Source organism: Erinaceus europaeus, chromosome 19 (genome assembly GCF_950295315.1).
Source record: "Erinaceus europaeus chromosome 19, mEriEur2.1, whole genome shotgun sequence".
NCBI classification, from domain to species: Eukaryota; Metazoa; Chordata; class Mammalia; order Eulipotyphla; family Erinaceidae; genus Erinaceus; species Erinaceus europaeus.
In genome coordinates, this window is record NC_080180.1 from 40,030,688 (window position 1) to 40,051,618 (window position 20,931).

The 20,931-nt window shown below is 39.6% G+C and overlaps 1 protein-coding gene across 2 annotated transcripts in view; it reads left to right on the plus strand.

Moving 5' to 3' along the window:
* MARCHF1 (membrane associated ring-CH-type finger 1) overlaps window positions 1–20,931 on the plus strand; it is an 853,606-nt gene that overhangs the window by 743,527 nt on the left and 89,148 nt on the right. The window contains exons 9-10 of one of the 2 annotated variants that reach the window (XM_060178875.1): window positions 6,967–7,046; window positions 7,325–8,089. In XM_060178875.1, the coding sequence (XP_060034858.1) occupies window positions 6,967–7,046; window positions 7,325–8,089 (845 nt within the window). Of the gene's footprint in view, window positions 1–6,831; window positions 7,047–7,324; window positions 8,090–20,931 lie in introns of those variants that run through there. The other variant, XM_060178874.1, reaches the window with a different exon arrangement.

A 20,931-nucleotide genomic window follows, 5' to 3' on the forward strand; every position in this document is an offset into this window, starting at 1 on the left:
ATGAGTTTATGAATTAAAGGTGACACAAGCTAGGACTGATTTATACCAAATAGATTTCACTTTTAATATAGATACTGTTTTATCTGGGTGTAAGTAGTTTTTCTGAAGGGTGAACCCAGGAAGCACAATAAAGCATGGGAAAAATAAGACAGAGAAAGGAGAAGTGACATTTTGAATTGGTTTTTATTTTTATGTTTTAAGGTTTTCTGATGGGAGAGTAAGAGACAGAGAGGAAAGAGACCTACAAAACCACCTCTTGTGAAACTTCCACCCTTCAGATGAGGACCAAGGACTTAAACATGGGTCACATATTTTATATCATATGGGCTGGGTGTGCCATCACTTGCCCCCAGAAATGACTTTTTTTTTTAAAAAAGGAAGGAGTCACTTTTTAAAAAAGGAAGGAACTCTAGGGAGTCGGGCAATAGTGCAGCGGGTTAAGCACATATGGCGCAAAGCACAGGGACCGGCATAAGGATCCTGGTTTGAGCCCCTGGCTACCCACCTGCAGGGGAGTCCCTTCACAGGCAGTGAAGCAGATCTGCAAGTGTTTTATCTTTCTCTTCCCCTCCTCTCTCCATTTCTCTCTGTCCTACCTAAAAACAACAATAACATCATCAACAACAATAATAACTACAACAATAATAAAAACAAGGGCAACAAAAGGGAAAATAAATATTTTTAAAAAAGGAAACACTGACAAAACCATAGGATAAGAGGGGTACAACTCCACACAATTCCCACCACCAGAACTCCATATCCTGTCCCATCCCCTGATAGCTTTCCTGTTCTTTATCCCTCTGGGAGTATGGCCCAAGAGAAATTATGGGGTGCAGAAGGTAGAAGGTCTGGCTTCTGTAATTGCTTTCCCGCTAAACATGGGTGTTGGCAGCACCAAGCCCCATTGATAACCCTGGAGGCAAATAATAATAAAAAATAATAATAATCAGTATCCAGCATATAGTGAATGCATAACAGATAATAACAGAGAACCTGTCTCTCTCTTTCCCTAGTGGGGCAGGGTTCTGGGGAAGTGGGGCTCCAGGACACATTGGTAGGGTCGTCTGTCCAGGGAAGTCCAGTTGGCATCATGGTAGCATCTGGAACCTGGTGGCTGATAGAAGAGTTAACATGTAAAGCCAAACAAATTGTTGACTAATCATGAACCTGAAGGCAAGAATATTGCCGATGAAAATTTGGGGTCTCTGTTTCAAAGATAGCTAGTAGGCCTATTAGTTATAAGAGAGAAATTCAAGTGCTAATTTAACTCTGTCTCTTGAGAAAATAGAAATGCGTTCACTTGAGTGCAAGAGTTGTCCCCAGGGTTCTTAACTTACCCACCCTGATAGGCAGTGGCCATATATAATCAAGCAAGAAAGACCAGGGAGGCTGAGAGGAACAAGTAATCAGTAGGAAGTAGTCAGCCTGCAAGTGAAGTAGAAGTCAAGGTACAAGAAGGGCCTTGACAGCATCTGCTACAGTAGCCTATCAACAAAATGAATATATAGAAGTTAATATTGGATATAAGCTACATGAATATCTTTATGAGAAGTCACTTCCTTCAAAATACTTGAGGATAAGTGATATAAATGCTATTTGATTTACTATCGTGGTGGACAAAAGAGAGAGACTCGGGAGTTGGGCCGTAGCACAGCAGGTTAAGTGCATGTGGCACAGAGTGCAAGGACCAGCATAAGGATCCAGGTTCAAGGCCCCAGCTCCCCACCTGAAGGGGAGTCGTTTCACAGGTGGTGAAGCAGGTCTGCAGGTGTCTATCTCTACCCCTCTCTGTCTTCCCCTCCCCTCCCCATTTCTCTCTGTCCTATCCAACAACAACAACATCAATAATAACTACAACAATAAAACAACAAGGGCAACAAAAGGGAATAAACAAATATAAAAACAAAAAAATAAAATAAAAAGAGAGAGAGACTCTTCAAAGGAAAGCAGCATTCTTTAATGTTTGGTATTCATATAATTTATAAACCATTTTCCCACCGTACAGCATACATTTTCTCAGATCTGTGCGATTTAAAATGTGTTTTTGTTTTGATTACATCCATTGCAACACCTTTTCTTGCACAGCCTTAAATAACTAATTTTGACACAGCAGTAAGTTTCCATATTCATTATGATGGTCCAAATACTGTAGTTTAATATTGCTAACAGTGATCTGAGGTCAGATGAGGGCTGCATTGCTCTTTCTTAAATAAATGACTGAGTAGTGAGCATTCACATTCTATTAAATCAGTGCTGTTATATACAGAGCTCCCTCTAATCTCAATAAATGTAGATAAAATAGTACACAAACTAATAAAATCTTCTCTTACATAAACTTAAAGTATTGAAATACTTAGGTCTTACAAAAAATGGCTCCTTTGCTGTTCACTGGAGACAGTTGAAATTAACCTGAATAAAACTAGTTTGTGGTTCAGGAGGTGGCGTAGTGGACGAAACGTTGGTCTCTCAAGCATGAGGTCTTGAATTCAATCCCCGGCAGCACATGTCCGTCTCATAAATAAATAAATAAAATATAAAAAAATAGTTTAAGTCAGTTTTGCTACAGTTGTTGAAGGATATAGTCCTACGTAGATGGGTATTAAAAGATTTTAAGAAGACATAATATTTAGAAGCTGGAAGGAAAAAACAGAGACTTGTAAGTTAGAAATGTGCAGGGGAGGCTGGGAAGTAGCACAATGAGTTAAGTACACAATACAAAGTTCTAGGACCCATGCAAGGATCCCGATTCAAGCCCCCGGATCTCTATCTGTGAGGGGGCAGGGGTCACCTCACAAGTAGTGAAGCAGTTCTACAGGTTTCTATCTCTCCTTCTCTCTATCTACCCCCTCCTCAACTTCTTTCTGTCCTATCCAATGAAGTGGGAAAAAAATGGCCTCCAGGAGCAGTGGATTCACAGTTCAGGCACTGAGACCCATTGATAACCCTGGAGGCAAAAAAAGGAAAAGAAAAGGAGAGAGAGAAGGAAGGAAAGAAAGAAAAAGACAGAGAGAAAGAGAGAGAGAGAGAAGAGAAAAGAAAAGAAAAGAAAAGAAAAGAAAAGAAAAGAAAAGAAAAGAAAAGAAAAGGAAAGAAAAGAAGAAAGGGAGGCGCATGGTAGCGCAGCGAGTTCAGCTCACAGGGTGCAAAGAGTAAAGACCAGCATAAGGGTCTCTGTTCCAGCCCCTGGCTCCCCACCTGCAGGGAAGTCACTTCACAGGCGGTGAAGCAGGGCTGATAGACACCTGTCTATCTTTCCCATCCTCTCTCCATTTCTCTCTGTCCTATCCAACAACGACATCAGTAATAACTACAACAACAAAAAAATAAGGGTAATAAAAGGGAAAATAAATAAATAAATAATATTAAAAAAAAAAAGAAAAGAAATGTGCAGATGTAAATAAGTCTATTGGATAATGTGGAAGTTACTAACTTTCCCTCTCAGCATATTGTTTTTTCTGCCTGGACTATTTTTTATCTCATTCTTAGTAATTTCCATTTGTTTGCTAAGATTAGCTGAAGGTGGGCTAGAAAGAGAGTGCACCAAGTTCAGCACCTGCCTGGCCATGCATGAGATCCAGGTTCTTGCCACAGCACCACAGCAGAACACTGTGTGTCTATAGTGACTAGCACTCATCTCTCCATATAGTGACTATCACTGACCTCTCTCTCTCTCTCCCTCTCCCTCTCCCTCTCCCTCTCTCTCTCTCTCTCTCTCTCTCTATAAGTAAGAAGCAGCTGGAAACAGTGAGGCTCTGCCCCTGCAAAGAAAAATAATAGTAACTCAAATATCACCTGTTTTACTAGGCTATTGTTACTACTGTGAAAAATTACAAAAAGTTGTTGGCTTACAAGACAAATTCTCTCATAATTCTGGAAGTCACAAATCAAACTTGGGTCTTACTGGGTGAAAATGTAGATGTTTTCAGAGCTCAGACTCTAGGGAAGAATCCACTTTCTAGCCTTTTTTCAGCTTTCAGAAACCATCTGGCCACCTGTACTCTTTGGCTTACGCTCCTCTTTCTCCATCTTCCAAGTCTAGATTGTAGCATTGTACTTGTTCTTTGGCCTCTATTCCTATCCTTCCATCTTCTCTCTGTGACCTGAGCTATACTGCCTCACTCGTTTAAGGATCTGCATGACTACAATGGGCCCAGCAAGTTACTCTCAGCTAATTTAATCATATATTTGACATTGCTTTTCCTTTTAAGAAAGCATTAATAAATTCCAAGGATTGGGATAGTGATGTGTCTGGAGTGGAGGTTGGAGGAGAACAGCATTATTCACTCTACCATACCTCTTAGGAGAGTTCCTCCTGTGTTATAATTACTTCTGTTTTCTCAGAGTTCCACGATTGTCTGAGAACATCACTCATATGGGAAATGTTAGGATTAGTTTAAAGAGTGGCGTTAATCTTCCTACTTTTATTGTTATTTTCTTAGTGGCCAAATTGTGTAGTTTATTTGTGCACTCAGACTGATCTGAATCTACTCCCAGGGCTCTTAGTTTCTTCCTGTATAAAGGAGAAGTTTTATTATTTCTCTTCAGGTGGATAAGAAGGCAAGTGGAGGAGCCAAAGTCTTTATATAAACTTCCTCTCTAGTACCTACTAGTGAGAAGCAGTAACAATTTCTCAATTCCCTCTGGAAAATGGAAAAAAATATATACTTACCACAGTGCATATTTTATGAGTGATAATGGATATATAACAGTGATTGACACATTCGACCACTCAAAGCTGTTAATTACTAACCTTCAATTTAGGAGATTATTGTAAAGATTAAAGAGACAGTAAATGAAATTACAGCACAATGAAAGGCACCTAGTAAATTATCCAAATGTTTTAGCTTCCTTTTTTTTTGGACCATGTGAGTATTATAGTGGTTATGGGAGCATATGGGCTGAGGTAGGTGGAGTCTGTACTGTTCACTCATTCACAATTTCTGTTTTATTACAAATGATACTTTGGTTTTGCCTGGATAACCAAATAACTTTAATTTTCTTAAATCTCTAGTAATTTTGTTATACTTTGAACTAGATTCTGCCATTTTTAATTGGTCTTCTCTAGTATGTAATATGTTCTTTTAATATATAGCATTAAGCTTTTAATTCATTTTTTACTAGTGATTTATTAGTGCACATGTTACAATGCACAGGACCTGGGTGTGAGCCCCGGTCTTCAGCTACAAGGGTTTGAATAAAAGAAGTTGAGCAAATCGAATTGAGAGATCCAGCAAGTGGCACATGAGTAGAACATAGGACTGGAAAGTGTAAGTTTCTGAGTTTAGTCTCCAACACTGTATATGTCAGAGTGATGCTGTGATTCTTTCCCTGCCTCATTACTACTCTAAACAATGTTTTTAAATAACTTAATAAAATTGAATGAAAATGAGCAGGGATAGATAGCATAATGGTTATGGAAAGAGACTCTCATGAGGCTCCAAAGTCCAAGGTTCAATCCCCCATATCACCATAAGCCAGAGCTGAGCAGTGCTCTGGTTAAAAAAAAAAAAAAAGAGGAAGAAAGAAAAAGAAAATAATAGGAGTTTAGCAAAATGACTACAATGTTATGCTAAGCACCTGAATTTGTCTCAGGTTTTCTTATCCTCAGGCTCTGTACTATAACAAGGCTAAACTATAAAAAATGCTATGATGGGTAGATTTTATGAATTCCAATGATAAAAGCAATAAATGCAGACCTTTTTTTGTCATCACTGGAGCTTCACTGCTCTTAGTCAACCTTTTTTTCTTAGTGATTTAATGATTAACAAGTGTGTGGGATAAGAGGGGTACAATTCCATACTGTTCCCACCACCAGAATTCCATATCCCCTCCCTTCCTTTGGAAGTGTCCCTGTCTAGGAGTATGGACCAAAGATCTTTATGGGGTGCAGAAGGTGGGAGATATGGTTTCTGTAATTGTTTCTCCACTGGATATAGGCACTGGTAGGTCAATCCATACCCCTAGCCTATTTCTATCTTTCCCTAGTGGGGTAGGACTCTGGAGAGGTGGGGTTCCAGGATACATTGTTGAGGTTGCCCAGGGAAGTCAGATTGGCATCATGGTAGCATCTGCAACTTGATGGCTAAAAAGCATTAAGATGCAAAGCACAACAAATTGTTTAATAATCAATAGCCTAATGGAAAAAGTATAACAGATAAAATTTAGGGTCTTCTTTATGGAAGAATCTAGGAAGTCTATTTTAGGTATATTCTGAGGGGCCCATGACTTTACTAATTTTTTCCTGAGCCCGACAGCAAACATGCAGGTGGGCTAAGAGTATTGTTTGGGAAGATGGTGTCAGAGTTCAGAATAGGACTAGAAAGCTGGGTCAGGGAAGAGTTGAAAAGAGAGACAGATACCATCATACCGAGGCTTCATCTAGTGTAGTAGAGGCCAGACTTGAACCTGGGTTGTGCACAGGACAAAGCAGGTGCACCATCCAACTGACCTATTTGGCATGTCCTAAATGCAGACTTTTAAACATTGCAAAGTATTTTTCAGATTGATTATCTCATGATGTCTCACTGTTCTAGTTAATTCCTACCTTGACAATGGCTACTTGGTAATTTAGCCTTCCCAAGTTATCATCATTTTTGTCATACAGTAGACTTCGGGTCCCTTAGACTGTAGGATCGTCAAGTGTTAGCCATGTATATCCAAGGTAAATTGCACCATTCCATTCAAATGCTTACAGTAAGTAGAATAGAAACTTGTAGAATCATGTTCCTCTTCATAAATGAAGCAACACCACAGTGGTTCAGTATCTCAGCTGTTCCAAGTTCCTCAAATTAAGTTTTACTTTTGCAAAAAGAACAGTCTAGCTTCCTGTATTCTCTGAGCTGTGTTATAAGCAACATGACCGGCTGCCACGTTTGTTGTAATGTTTTAAACATGTGGAAAAAAAGCAAGATATCAACCATGTATTACCTTAACCAAGATGCCAAATTATCTAACTTGTTTCTCCAGGCAAGCAGTCCAACAACAGGGACAGCTCCCAGGAGTCAATCAAGGTTATCTGTCTGTCCATCTACTCAAGACATCTGCAGGTAAGTGCTTAACAAATTATCCTAACCAACATTATTTTAGAGCTATGTGTTGTAGGCTTGTTCTCTGAGACTATGTAGCTCTTGCTTCTGCTTTGCATTGTTCATGGATAACTAATATTGACTTAGTGTGGTTTCCTTTAAAGCATTTTCTTCAGCTGATTTTTGTTTGCAATCTTCTGTTCCATACTAGCATTTTCATCATTCTCTCTCTCTCTCTGTTTTTCCATGGCTTTCCTCTCCATTCCCATTTTCCATCCTTTGCCTGATGCTTTGTCTAGACCTGCCATCTTGCATGATATGTCAGAAGACACATATGAGCAATGCACCCCTGTCATAGTGCTGAGCCCTACTAGAAAGGAATCTGGTAAGAAATCAGTAAGACAAAGGACTAGGAGGAGGCGAAGGGCCTCTGAGAGATATGAACATGCAGAAGAACAAATGAAAGGAAGAAGGAATGATTTTCACCTCCAAATTGCAAGACCCAGATGGAGTGACTTTGATACAGGTTCTTCAGATGCATCATCCTCAGATGAGAATCACTGGATTCAAGTAAGAAAGAGAGCCCATGTTAAATTCCAGCTCTCTCGAAGAAAAAGGAGAAATTATAATAAACCATGTGGAAACTTGGAGGGCTCTCCCATTGCCAATGGAATTGAACTGGTGAATTTGAAATCCAAAGGTAAACAGAAACAAGAGCGAGTAGAATGTGAGAGCTGTTCTTTGAGTAATCACAAAGGAAAAGACAAACAGTGCCAAGAATGTGGTTTTCCTCTGCCAAGAGGATCCTTGCAGATGAAGAAATCTTCAAGAAACCCTGAGGCAAGCCAAGATGGATCCCATCACAGAGATCTTCAACTCTTGCATCGTCTTAAGCAAAATGAAATAGGCGTGAAACCATTTTTAGCAACAGGTTCCAGCACTGAAATGCTGGCAGCAACAGAAGGTGACAAGGATGTGGATGGTGCAGGGTTCCAGCTGACTAGTTCTTTTCAGACAGCACCTGCCACCTACAATGAGGGTTCAGATGATTTAAAACTGTGCAGGTCAGTGACTGTTGAGAAAGACTTGATGCCATCCAAATATATCGCTTCCTGCTGTGAGTGAGGTGTGTGTTTGACTTCTACCCTTAGAGCATAATGCTTATTCATACTGTTGTTTGTCTGATTAGTTATAAGGTAAAAAAAAAAAAAGTGGGTAAGAAAAAAATAATGAGCAAATATTCCCGGATTTGAAAGCTGCATCAGAATAGAATTTGCTTTTATCTCACCTCCTCTTAATTGTGTTGTGATTTATCCTGGCAAAAGAGCTAAAAAGTCACCTGAACCTTGCATTCAAAACAGGGGAAATATGATGAAAATGTACAAAAACATACATCCCTCTATGCAAATTTGCTGAACTGCTAGCACTCTGACAGCAGTTTATTCAAGGCTCTTATTTTCTGCGCTTTGTACCACGTTCTCTTAACCCACTGAGCTACCACCAACCCAAGGCTCTTATTTTTTAAGGTGAGGTTTTGTAAGAGAAAACAATCTTCTTCGATTAGTGCAAACATGTTCCCCAGTCAGTTGATATTTAAGGGTAACTCAGGACCAAAAGGACAGAGAAAACCAATGATGAACTTTTTTTTATATATATATTTATTTTATTTATTCCCTTTTTGTTGCCCTTGTTGTTTTATTGTTGTAGTTATTATTGTTGTTGTCGTTGTTGGATAGGACAGAGAGAAATGGAGAGAGGAGGGGAAGACAGAGAGGAGGAGAGAGTGATAGACACCTGCAGACCTGCTTCACCACCTGTGAAGCGACTCCCCTGCAGGTGGGGAGCCGGGGTTCGAACCGGGATCCTTATGCCGGTCCTTGTGCTTTGCGCCACCTGCGCTTAACCCGCTGTGCTACAGCCCGACTCCCCAATGATGAACTTTTGACAGGGTTGTTGGCTCCTTCAGAGGAGACCATATTGACTTCACTGATAGTCACATACTCAAAGGTTCCAATATGTCACTGCTCTGTGCCTGAGACTGTTTTCCTACAATTTAGACCCAAGTGAAAATATTTTCAAAATAATTTCAAGTGAAAAAAAAAAGAAGTATAGAAATATCCATGAGAACATGCACAAGTAAGATCATTTTAAAAAATATCATTTTCAGTTCATGTTTGAAGCAAGTGAAATTTATGATTGCAGAGTATCTTCTTGTTTGGACTGTTGTTATTATTATTATTTTTGGTAAAATTTCAAGTGACTTTATAAAACATTTTTGTGTCATATAATTATATATCCAGAGAATGTTACTTATGTTCATCTAGGGAAGGGGGAAATAAAAGGAGAATTGAGCTCTGGCTACAGATACTATTGGAATAATTTGTTTCACCAAAAGTTTTATGAGAGTCATTTATAAAATGCATGTTCATTTATACAAGGAATTAGAAATATTTTAATGTTTAAAATCTGTTTAGATTCTCTGGACTGGGAGATATTTCATCCAATAGAGTATGTACCTCACCATTCACAAGACCCTGTTTGAACCCTGGCTGCACATGGTAGCACCATGGACAGAGCCAGAGGGTTGCATGGATGGTGGATTGCTATAGTATCTTCTCTGTCTTTCTTCTTTCTCATTCTCATTCTCTCAAAAGTAAAGGAAAAGGAACTGGGAAGTGGTGCACCTGTTGCATGCGAACATTACCATGCTCAAAGACCTTCCAACCTGCAGGGAGGGAGGAAGCTTCACAAATGGTGAAACAGTGCTGCAGGTCTGTCTTCCTATCTGCCTTCAGTTTATCTATTACTATCTCTACCTCCCTTTTCCTTCTTAGTTTCTCTCTATCCTATAAAAATAAAATAAATAAAATTTAAATTAAAAAAATGTTTTTTTAAATTAATGAGAAAGATAGGACTGGGAAAAGTACAACTGGCATTAGAAGAGAGGCACTTAAGAGAAAGCTATACCCAGGCAGGGATGAGTAAATGACACTGTGAATTCAATAACTAGGGGAAGATGGAAACAGATTGCAAGTATAAATTCACCTACCAATTCCCATGTCCAGTGGAGAAGCAATTGCTGAGGCCAGAACTCCCACCTTTTGCACCCCATAAAGAATTTTGGTCCATACTCCCAGAGATGATCAGAGGCTCTGAACTCCAATTCCATCAAGACATATAGAGAGAAGAGGAAAAAAGAAAGGACATTTGGAAGTAGCAATAGATGTAGGTGTGACTTAGAAAGGAAGAGAAGAGAGGACCATAGGAAAAAAAAATGGGCAAACACCATATCTGTGACCTTGGGGAGAACTACTGCAGTTTACAATAGAGGGGATAGGGATACAGAACTCTGTTGGTGGGAATGGCGTGGAATTATAACCCTGTTATCTCGTGATTTTGCACATCAATATTAAACCACTAATTAAAAAAAAAAAAGAATTTAGTGTGAAGTAGTGAGGCTAGATTATGAGATTTGCATAGATTGATAAAATGATTTCTTTAAAAATATATATAAAGACATTTTGAAGGGGGCAGCTAGTGGTATCCTTGATAGAGCACCCATGATTCAATGCGTAAGGGCCCAGGTTCAAATCTCTAACCCCACCTGCAAGAAGGGAGCTTCTTAAGTTGTGAAGAAGTGCTGCAGGTGTCTCTTGTTCTCTTATACATACTCCATCCCTCTCAATTTCTCTCTGTCTCCAAAAATGGAACTTTGTGGGGTCAGATGGTGGTATAACTGGTTAAGTGCACATGATATAATGTTTAAGGACCCAAGATCAAGCCCCTAGTTACCACCTGAAGTGGGAAAACTTTGCAAGTGGTGAAGCAGGGCTGCAAGTGTCTCTCTGTCTCTCTCCCTATCACCTTCTTCCCTTTCAATTTCTGGCTGTCTCTATCAAATAAATAAATAAAGATACTTAAAAAATACATTGTGGGGGCTGAGCAGTAGTGCCACTGGTTAAGCACACATAGCGCAAAGTACAAGGACCGGAGTAAGGATCTCGGTTTGAGACGCAGGCTCCCGACCTGCAGGGGGGTCGCTTCACAAGTGGTGAAGCAGGTCTGCAGGTGTCTATCTGTCACTCCTCCTGTCTGTCTTCCCCTCCTCTCTCTATTTCCCTCTGTCCTATCCAACAACAATAATAACGACAACAACAATGATAAACAACAAGGGCAACAAAAGGGAAAAAAATAGCCTCCAGGAGCAGTGGATTCGTAGTGCAGGCGCCTAGCCCCAGCAATAATCCTGTAGGGAAAAAAAAAAAGAAGAAAAATACGTTGTGAAGTAAACTTGCACAGAGTACTCTGAAAAGAAGGAATGCTTTTTCTTCAACCAGAGAAGCTTCATGATTCTCTCTTACATAATATAGTTCTATATCATATCCCTTTAAGAAAACTAAAAGATCTCAATATAAGTGGTTGGGTGATGGTGCACCCAGTTGAGCACACAGATCACCATCCACAAAGACCCAGGTTCAAACTCCTGTATCTCACCTACAGGGGGTACACTTCAGGATCAGTGAAGCAGGTTTGCAGGTGTCTATCTTTCTCTCTCACTATCTCCCCTTCCTCTCAATTTCTCCATGTTCTGTCAAATAAAAATAGAAAGAAAAAAAATGGAAAGAAATGGCCACCAGGAGCGGTGGAATTATCATGAGGCACCAAGCCCTAGAGATAATCCTGGTGGAAAAAAATTCAATGAAAAAAACTACACAGAACAGCCTTTGCTAAGTAAAGTAGTTTTGGTAAAGACTATCACATGCAGGGGGGCTGGGTCATAGTGCAGTTTGTTAAGTGCACATGGTGTAAAGCACAAGGACCAGCATAAGGATCCCAATTCGAGCCCCCAGCTCCCCACCTACAGGGGGGTCGCTTCACAGGTGGTGAAACAGGTCTGCAGGTGTCTATCTTTCTCTCCTCCTTTCTGTCTTCCCCTCCTTTCTCAGTTTCTCCCTGTCCTATCCAACAACAATGCCAGCAATAACAATGATAAACAACAAGGGCAACAAAAGGGAAAAAATAGCCTCCAAGAGCATTGGGTTCATTCTGCAAGCACCAAGTCCCAGCAATAACCCTGGAGGCCAAAAAAAAGAATATCATATGCAGGTAGTCACCTTGTCCCTGAGTATATACTGAGAAAAGAACCTAGATTTAGGATAATGAGTTGCAGTATTGTGTACATATCCTAGTTTAAGATAAGTAGGTCTAAGATGTTTGTGAGTAATGAATGGGAGGAACAAGTAAGGTATTGGCATTTCAGGTGCATAGGAAACATCTGCCCTCAAAACTAAGGAGAGAGTAAATGCTGCTGTTACTGGCAGAAATGGAAGAGATCACAGGCAAATTGCTCTAGAGAAAATATGATGGTATCGATTAGAGGCAAGCTACTTGTGGTTACAGTGGCATTCCAGAGACATGCCAATAAAATGTAAGAGGGCACTCAGGGTCTAGACACATTTTTATATATAGAAAGAGAGGCAGAGAAGTAGAGAGGGAGTAGAAAAGACCACAGCATTAAAACTTCCTTCACTGTGGTGGGCACTAGGCTTGAACCTGGATCACATGCATGGTAAAGTAGCACACTAAGTGAGCCATTTTGCCCGACCTGGGTCTGTATACTTTTTCATGCATTATGAACTCTACATAAATCCAATTGAAACAATTGTATAAGTGCAGTTACATTAATATGACACAATCACACAGGGCAATAGTGCAAAGACAAAAGGCCAGGCAGACAGCATAATGGTTGTGCAAAAGGCTTTCATGCATGAAGCTTCAAAGTCCCTGGTTCAATATGCAGCACCGCCATAAGCCAGAGCTGAGCTGTGCTCTGGTGGGTCAGTCTCTCTTGTGTGCGCATGAGTGCTCTCTCTCTCCCTCTCCCTCTCCCTCTCCCTCTCCCTCTCCCTCTCCCTCTCCCTCTCTCTCTCTCATAAAAATAAACTTTTTTAAATAGCATAAAGGGAGCCAGGTGGTGGTGCATCTGGTTAAGCACTCACATTATAGTGTGCAAGAGCCCAGGTTCAAGCCCCTGGTCCCCACCTCAGGGGGAAAGCCTCACAAGTGGTGAACCAAGGCTGCAGGTGTCTCTCTGTCTCTCTCCCTAACTCCCCCTTTTCTCTCAATTTCTATCTATCTCTAATAATAAACAAAAAATAGCATAAATAAATTAAAATGGAAAATCTTAGAGCCAAAAAGGGCACATATTTTTGGAGATCATTCTCAGGGAGATGACCATAATACCTGGAACCTCTAAGTGAAAACCTACGTAGGGAAAAAGCTTGCAGATGGACATCGTTGGGAAGGGCAGGGTCTTCATAGAGGAGAAAAATGGCCCAAGACAGAGTCGCCATTGCCTATGAACTTGCTCTCTTGCTGCTTCAGACATGCAAGAGAAGGGCTAGTCTGAGCCACAACCACAAAGGAGAAGTTCCTAAGCTCTTCCTCCTTTTCTCTTCCATACATAGAGTCCCCGTGTGAACAGTGAAGGCTTTCCCACCCTTATCTTAAGCGCCTGTACTACTAATCTCAACTCTGCTTCTACCAGTCACATTTGAGCCTCCTTAAAAGGGTCTTAATTATCAGCAATTTTCCTGCAGCATTCCTCCTTTTAGAGTTCATTTGCTACTGTCTCAAACTTTTGTTTTTCCGGGTGTGTTTTCAACTTCTTCCACTAGGTAGTAAGTCACTTGAGGGAGAAATCAAATCTCTAATCATTTTTCACCTTTGGCATCTACTTGAATATGCTGCCCAATAGTATTAAATTAATGGGTATATTTTGATGACTCACAGTGATAAATCATTACAGGCCCATTCATTAATTTAAGTCCAAATTAAATATACTTTATTTGATTTGTCCTTCCTGAGAAGTGCATGTTTAAATATATATATATTTAAACCAAGTATAGCTTATAGGAAATTTAAGTAATCATGCTGATTCACTCACAGTTATATACAGTGAGAAAGTCTTTGCGTTTTTATATAAAAAATTACATCAAACAAAAAAATAATAATCACATTATTTTAGTAGTACATGCTTGAAACTTTCAATGGTTGGTTAATTGCCTTTAGTGGATAGCTCAAGAAATTCAATATGATTTTCAGGTTCCTGCTAGATCTATCAGATCTGCCTTTCCAACTTCTATAACTGTCATTAACAAAAACTATTCATGCTAATCACTTTTTAGGTCTGGAAAAGAGCCCAGGTCTATTCTCCTTAAAACCTAGAATGCCTTCACATCTATCTGCCACCCATCAAACTAATTTCCAGTCACTTTTTCTTGATTTAAATGTCATTTTTTCAGTACACCTTTGTGATTCCCTACAGAGCTCTCATGCCCTCAGAAGTCATTTACTTAGCATTATTTTATTTTTTTTCCTATGACTTTTAAAGGTGAGTATCTCTGCGTTCTGATATGTTTTAGGAACATTAAAAAATCATTGTGTCTGTGTACTACATAAAGTTCATCCCTAAAAGTGCAATTCTCTCTTTCACTATATGATTGTCCCAATTTAATCACCTCCATATGATAGTCACTACCTAGTTTTGTAGTTCTTTTCTTGTTTTATTTGGTTTAGCCCTTTGTGTTTGCTATATGACTTTAAGGTGAGTATCATGCACATCTGCATGAAACCATGGGGTGTTTTTCTTTCTCCAGGTGACTTTTTTATCTATCCATAATAGCTTCCAGTTCTGTATATATATTTGCTTATTTATAAAAAGGAAACACTGACAAAACCATAGGATAAGATGGGTACAATTCCACACAATTCCCACCACCAGAACTCCATAATTCATACTCCATACTCCATACTCCATGTCTCTCTCTTTCCCTAGTGGGGTGGGGTTCTGGGGAATTGGAGTTCCAGGAAACATTGGTGAGGTCCTCTGTCCAGGGAAGTCTGGTTGGCATCATGCTGGCATCTGGAACCTGGTGGCTGAAAAGAGAGCATACAAAGCCAAACAAATTGCTGATTAATCATGAACCTAAAGGCTGGAATAGTGCCGATGAAGAGTTGGAGGGGTCTCCGTTGTGTAGATAGCTAGTAGGCATATTTTAGTTATATTCCAAACAGCCTGTGGCTATACTAGTTTTTTTTTTTTCCTTTTTCATTTTCCCCTGAGCCTGAAATCTGATATGCAGGTGGATCCAAATAGCTTCCAGTTCTATCCTTGCTATTGCAAATGGCAGGATTCGTCTTTTTTTTTATAACTGGGTTATATTCCACTTTGTATATATACCACTTTTTTTGTATCTGTTCATCAATTGATGGGTACTTAAACTGTTTCCAGCACTGGATTTTATAAATAATGTGATTGAAGTTGCTAATATATTTCTGTAATATTTGCTCACTGCTGTGTCCTCAGTGTTTGAATAATACCTAGCAGATGTCACAAACTCAGCACAGTTTTTTTAATGGATATATAATAGGGGAAATGTGTTTTTCTAAGGAAGTCAGATTTGTTATAGGAAATGAGCACTAAGTGGTAAACTACCTCACTGCTCAGGACCCACCACACAAAGAATATGTTGCACCTACAGTTCTCAAAGCTTGGTGGACATTAGCAACTACTGAAAGGCTTATTCAAGTACAAGTTACTGTACCCTGTGGACACAGAGTTTCTGATTTCCTTTTCCAGGAGTTAGGCCCATGCATTTGCACTACTAAAACATTCCCAAATGATATACATGTTGAGAATATTAAAACCACACTTTGAGGATCACTGTTCTGTGTGTTTTAAGAGGGAAGAGAAAAAGAATTTGAGAGAGTAAATTTCAGAAGTATAATTATACCATATTCTCATGAATGCTGACACAACACATAACTGATAATGCTTTCCCGTATTTTGCACTATGATACTGCTACAGAATGGGGTCGTCTCTAAAACCATGGACTGACTAAATCCCAACTTTACCAGAAACTCAGATGCTATGGTTTAACTATTGCTTCCCTCCAAACCCACTTCCTCATCCCAACTGACCCCATTTCTGTTAACAAATCTGCAGATTTCCTCAATTTCCAGTTTGGGGCCATTTTTCTTTCTTCTGATTTAGCTCTATCTATCCACTTCCCAAATGTGTTCTGTCATTTCTTCCTCCTGGCAATGCTTCTGATCTTCTTTCTCATTGCAAATAGCCCCATTTTGATCCTTCCCTATATTGCCATTCCGTATCCCTCATAGTACCTATTTTGGTATCCTGGACTCTTCTACCAGGATGAAATTGACTGAAACCAACTCCATGGAGCTTATGCAAAAAACAAAAAAAAAAAAAAAAAAGGAATGCTGTACCAACAGAAATGGCTTCAGGAGCATAAGAAATTCAGAAAAAAATTTAGTTCTCTCATACCCTTTCTACATTTGTGTTCTCATTTCTCCAGCTGCAGTCCAGCTTCCTCTCTGCAGCTGAGGGCTTGAGTTAGTATGAGCAGAAACATATCAGTATCTTCAGGCTTACATTTTTTACCAGCAGTAAAAATGAACAGAAGAGAGAAGTGTTCTATTCAAATGTTTATACATGAAATCTTAGGGATAGAATATGATTAATGTGCCCCAGTTCACAGCCTTGCACTAGTCACTGATACCCAGGGTTTGAAACATTAGGGTTAGGTCAAATCATTGGGTAAGAAAGTTAGATTTAATGTAGCCATTAGTAACCTTTCTAGAACTTTAAGAATTGGTAGGGGGGCAGGGGACAAGAAAGCAGCAAACACCAGAAACAGAAGTGAGTAAAGAACTAAGAACTAAGGGGGGGGGGGGATAGCAAAATGCTTATGCAAAAGGCTTTCATGCTTGATGTTCCAAGGCCCCAAGTACAGACCATCTCCCCCACCCCCACCCCCACCCCTATGCCATATCATTATAAACCAGGCCTGAGCAGTGCTCTATTTAAAATATGTAAATAAATAACAAGAAAAAACAATAGAGGACTCAACTACTACTATCAAGTACCATAGCACCATAATGCAGTTCTTTGCTGCCCCTCCTCCTCCTCCTCCCCCTCCCCTCCCCCTCCCCTCCCCCTCCCCCTCCCCCTCCTCCTCCTCCTCCTCCTCCTCCTCCTCCTTCTTCTTTACCTCCAGGGTTATTGCTGGGGCTCAGTGCCTACACCATGAATCCACTGCTCCTGGAGGCCACTTTCCCCCTTTTGTTGCCCTTGTTGTTGTAGCCTCGTTGTGATTATTGTTATTGTTAATGTCGTTCATTATTAGATAGGACAGAGAGAAATGGAGAGAAGATGGGTAGACAGAGAGGGGGAGAGAAAGACAGACACCTACAGACTTGCTTCACCGCCTGTGAAGTGACTCCCCTGCAGGTGGGGAGCCGGGGGCTCAAGCCAGGATCTTACTCTGGTCCTTGCGCTTTGCGCCATGTGTGCTTACCCCCCCCACCACCCGACCCCCAGTTCTTTGCTTCTTAAATGCCTTTCTTGTTCTCTCAAAATGCCTGTATTAAGGCAGAGTGCAATTTGTACCTTATTTTCATCCTCTTCCATGAAGGTTTTCCAGGCTATTCCATGCCTCAGTGGTCTTTTCTTTCTTGGAATTCTCACAACTTTTAAAAATTTCTTTATTGGGGAATTAATTTTTACATTGGACATTAAATACAATAGTTTGTACATGCATAACATTTCTCAATTTTCCATATAACAATACAACCCTCACTAGGTCCTCTGTCATCCTTCTTGGACCTGTATTCTCCCTACCACCACCACCCCACAGTCTTTTACTTTGGTGCAATATGCCAGTTCCAGTTCAGGTTCTACTTGTGTTTTCTCTTCTGATCTTGTATTTCAACTTCTGCCTAAGAGTGGGAATTCTCACAACTATGAAGTCAATATCACTTACTTCATAGTAAGTTATTCGCTAATAGTTTCATGGTTTTTTTTTTGTTGTTCTCTTTCCTTAAGATAAAAACTCCTTGAAGATAGGAATCATGTCTCTATACCTAATGTGTGCCTCTTCATAATAGTCAGAATAATACTGGCATTTAGAAACTTCTGAAGCAGAACTTTTAGAAATGCCTTTGTAATCAGTGAACAGACTACAAAAAACCTGAGGTAATAATGGAAATTAGGTGGTGCAGTGTAAAACAAATGAGGAACATTGAATAATTTCCTTAAAAAATGTGGAACCCACATATAAATAACAACTCCAGATAGTTTTGGTTCTAATTTGGGTCTGATGTTGCTAGGCAGTAGTTTTCCTGATTCATATTCTTTTTTTTTTTTTTATCAGTTTAGATTTTTCAGGAGAAATTTAGTAATAATAGCTTTTTTTTCAGGGTTGTCGCTGGGGCTTAGTGCCTGCACTACAAATCCAGCAGCTTCTGGTGTCCATTTTTCCTTTCCTTTATTTATTTTTTCTATTTTACTCAATAGGACAGCAAGAAATTAAGAGGAAAGCGAGATATAGAAGGGAGGGGGACCGGGTGGTGGTGCACCTGGTTGAGCATACATGTGACAGTGCGCAAGGACCTGGGTTCGAGCCCCCCAACCCCCACCTGCAGAGGGAAAGCTTCACAAGTGGTAAAGCAGGGCTGTAGGTGTCTTTCTGCCTTTCTCCCTCTCTATCACCCCTTTCCCTCTCTATTTTTTTGCTCTCTGTGTCCAAATAAATGAATAAAGAATTAAAAAGAGAGAGAGAACGGTGGACACTTACAGACCTGCTTTACCACTCCAGAAGCATCTCCACCGCACATGAGGAGCAGAGGCTCAAACCCAGGTCCTCGCACATATGATAACGTTTTAACCTTTCTTGTTCTTACAATTTGTAATAGATTCTATTTCTTGTTACAAAATATTTTATTTATTTATTAATGAGAAAGATAGGAGAGAGAGAGAGAGAGAGAGAGAGAGAGAGAGAAAGAACCAGACATCACTCTGGTACATGTGCTGCCGTGATTGAACTCAGAACCTCATGCTTGAGAGTCTAGTGCCTTAGCCACTGCACCACCTCCCGGACCACAATATAGCTTCTATTTCTATATAAGAAAATGGAGAAAAAATCCTAAAATTCATATGTTATAGCAGACTATTTCTCAGGAACAATAGGATCATGCTTTGTTGGTAAAAATTGACATATATAATATTAATGTTGATACACTGTAAAAAAAATAGGATAGCAATCCTAATAGAATTACATTTAAAGTAAACCCTTTTACTTCTATTATCATATTTATATATTTGGCTTTTCTTATTATTTGTATTTGGAACAACTATATCGTGGATATTTGTTTTGTATTAGGCAATGTCCTGCAAGCCAGAAATACAGTGGAAAACAAAGTATGGTCTTATTCTCAGTAAAACTGTATTTTCAGTGGTAAGAAAAGTTAAAAGAAAAATGTAAGAAAAAAATGTACATGTGTTGTTAGGGACACCTCTGGTAGTACAAAACTGGTTGCCCTGAACAACTGTTAAGGAGAAATCCAAAGGGGAAGTGGAAGTGAGCCAAAAGAGAAGAGATAGTCTGTTCTAGGAAAAGGATGTGTCATTTGTAAACACCCAGAGATAAATGAGGTTAGGCATCAAAAGATTTCATAAGGTTTAGTAGAGGAAGGGCATAAGCCTACCACAAGGGTCTGTATCACCAACCAAGTTACTTGCTCTAAAGACAAAGGAAAGTGTCTGTAAACTTTAATGAATTAAAAAAAAAAAAAAAAAGCTAGGGGACAGGGTAGTGGCACACCTGGTTGAGTGCGCACAAATTATAGTGCACAAGGACCCAGGTTTGAGCCTCTGGTTCCCACCTGCAGAGTTCCCTCTGCAGAGAGCTACAGGTGTCTCTCTGCCTCTCTCCCTCTCTATTCATTCCTCTCAGTTTCTGGCTGTCTCTATCCAATAAAAATAAAGATATAGAAATATATACTTTTATGTTTAGGAGAAATCTCACAGACTGAAGGGTGAAGTACTAAGACCAAAGGAAAACAAACTGGAAAGCCGTAATTGTGTCCCAGAGAAAAAGTGAAAGTAGTTACATGAAATGTGTGTGTGTTGGGGGGGGGGGGGCTAGAGTAGTTTGAAATTAATTTCAACAGGACTTGTTGATGAATTACATATGCACATGATCTCAAGATGCTGATGTAGAAAAGTGGGTACATTCTAGTAGCATTTACCTTAAAAAATATATGCTGTTTGAAAGGCAAATTGTAAAGATGAGTTCTAATGATGCATAGTAGTTTGAGGCACAAGACAGATGCCCAAAGTGAGAGATCCAAAAGACATATTTAAAAGTTTAGAACTTAGAAGAGAAAACTTGATTTTATATTAAAAATATGAAGTCTTGAGCATGTAAGTATAAATTGTCAAGACCCTCCCCATGAAAAATGTATGTAAATTCAGAAGTGATATTTAGTGACCCTGGAGGAGAAAAAAATTTTAAATCCCACAGAGAGGAGCAGAATGGTCAGAGGCAGATAAAATCAGGAATAAGTGAAGCAAGTGAAGAACTAAGTAGAATGAGGAATGATTCAGGAACCTGTTCTTCTATTGCTCTTCTTAATTTAGAGGCTGTTAAAACTCAAAGAGAATTAAAAGGTGAAGGTGCAGAAAACTGAAAGGACTGTTAATTTATAATGAACAGAAGTAAGAGAAAGATGATATCCATGCTCCAAGCAAAAAGACTGTCATAGCAATGAAAACATGTTTGTCTTTCTTTGTAGTAGATATATAAAAGGAGAGAACTGAGAGACATAGGCCACCCAGAAGGGTGTGTGTGCCTTGCCTTGTGAATGGTCCATATATATATATATTTTTTTCCTCCAGGGTTATTGCTGGGCTCAGTGCCTGCACCATGAGTCCACCGCTCCTGGAGGCCATTTTTTCCCCTTTTGTTGCCCTTGTTGTTGTAGCCTCATTGTGGTTATTATTATTACCATTGTTGACATTGTTCGCTTTTGAATAGGACA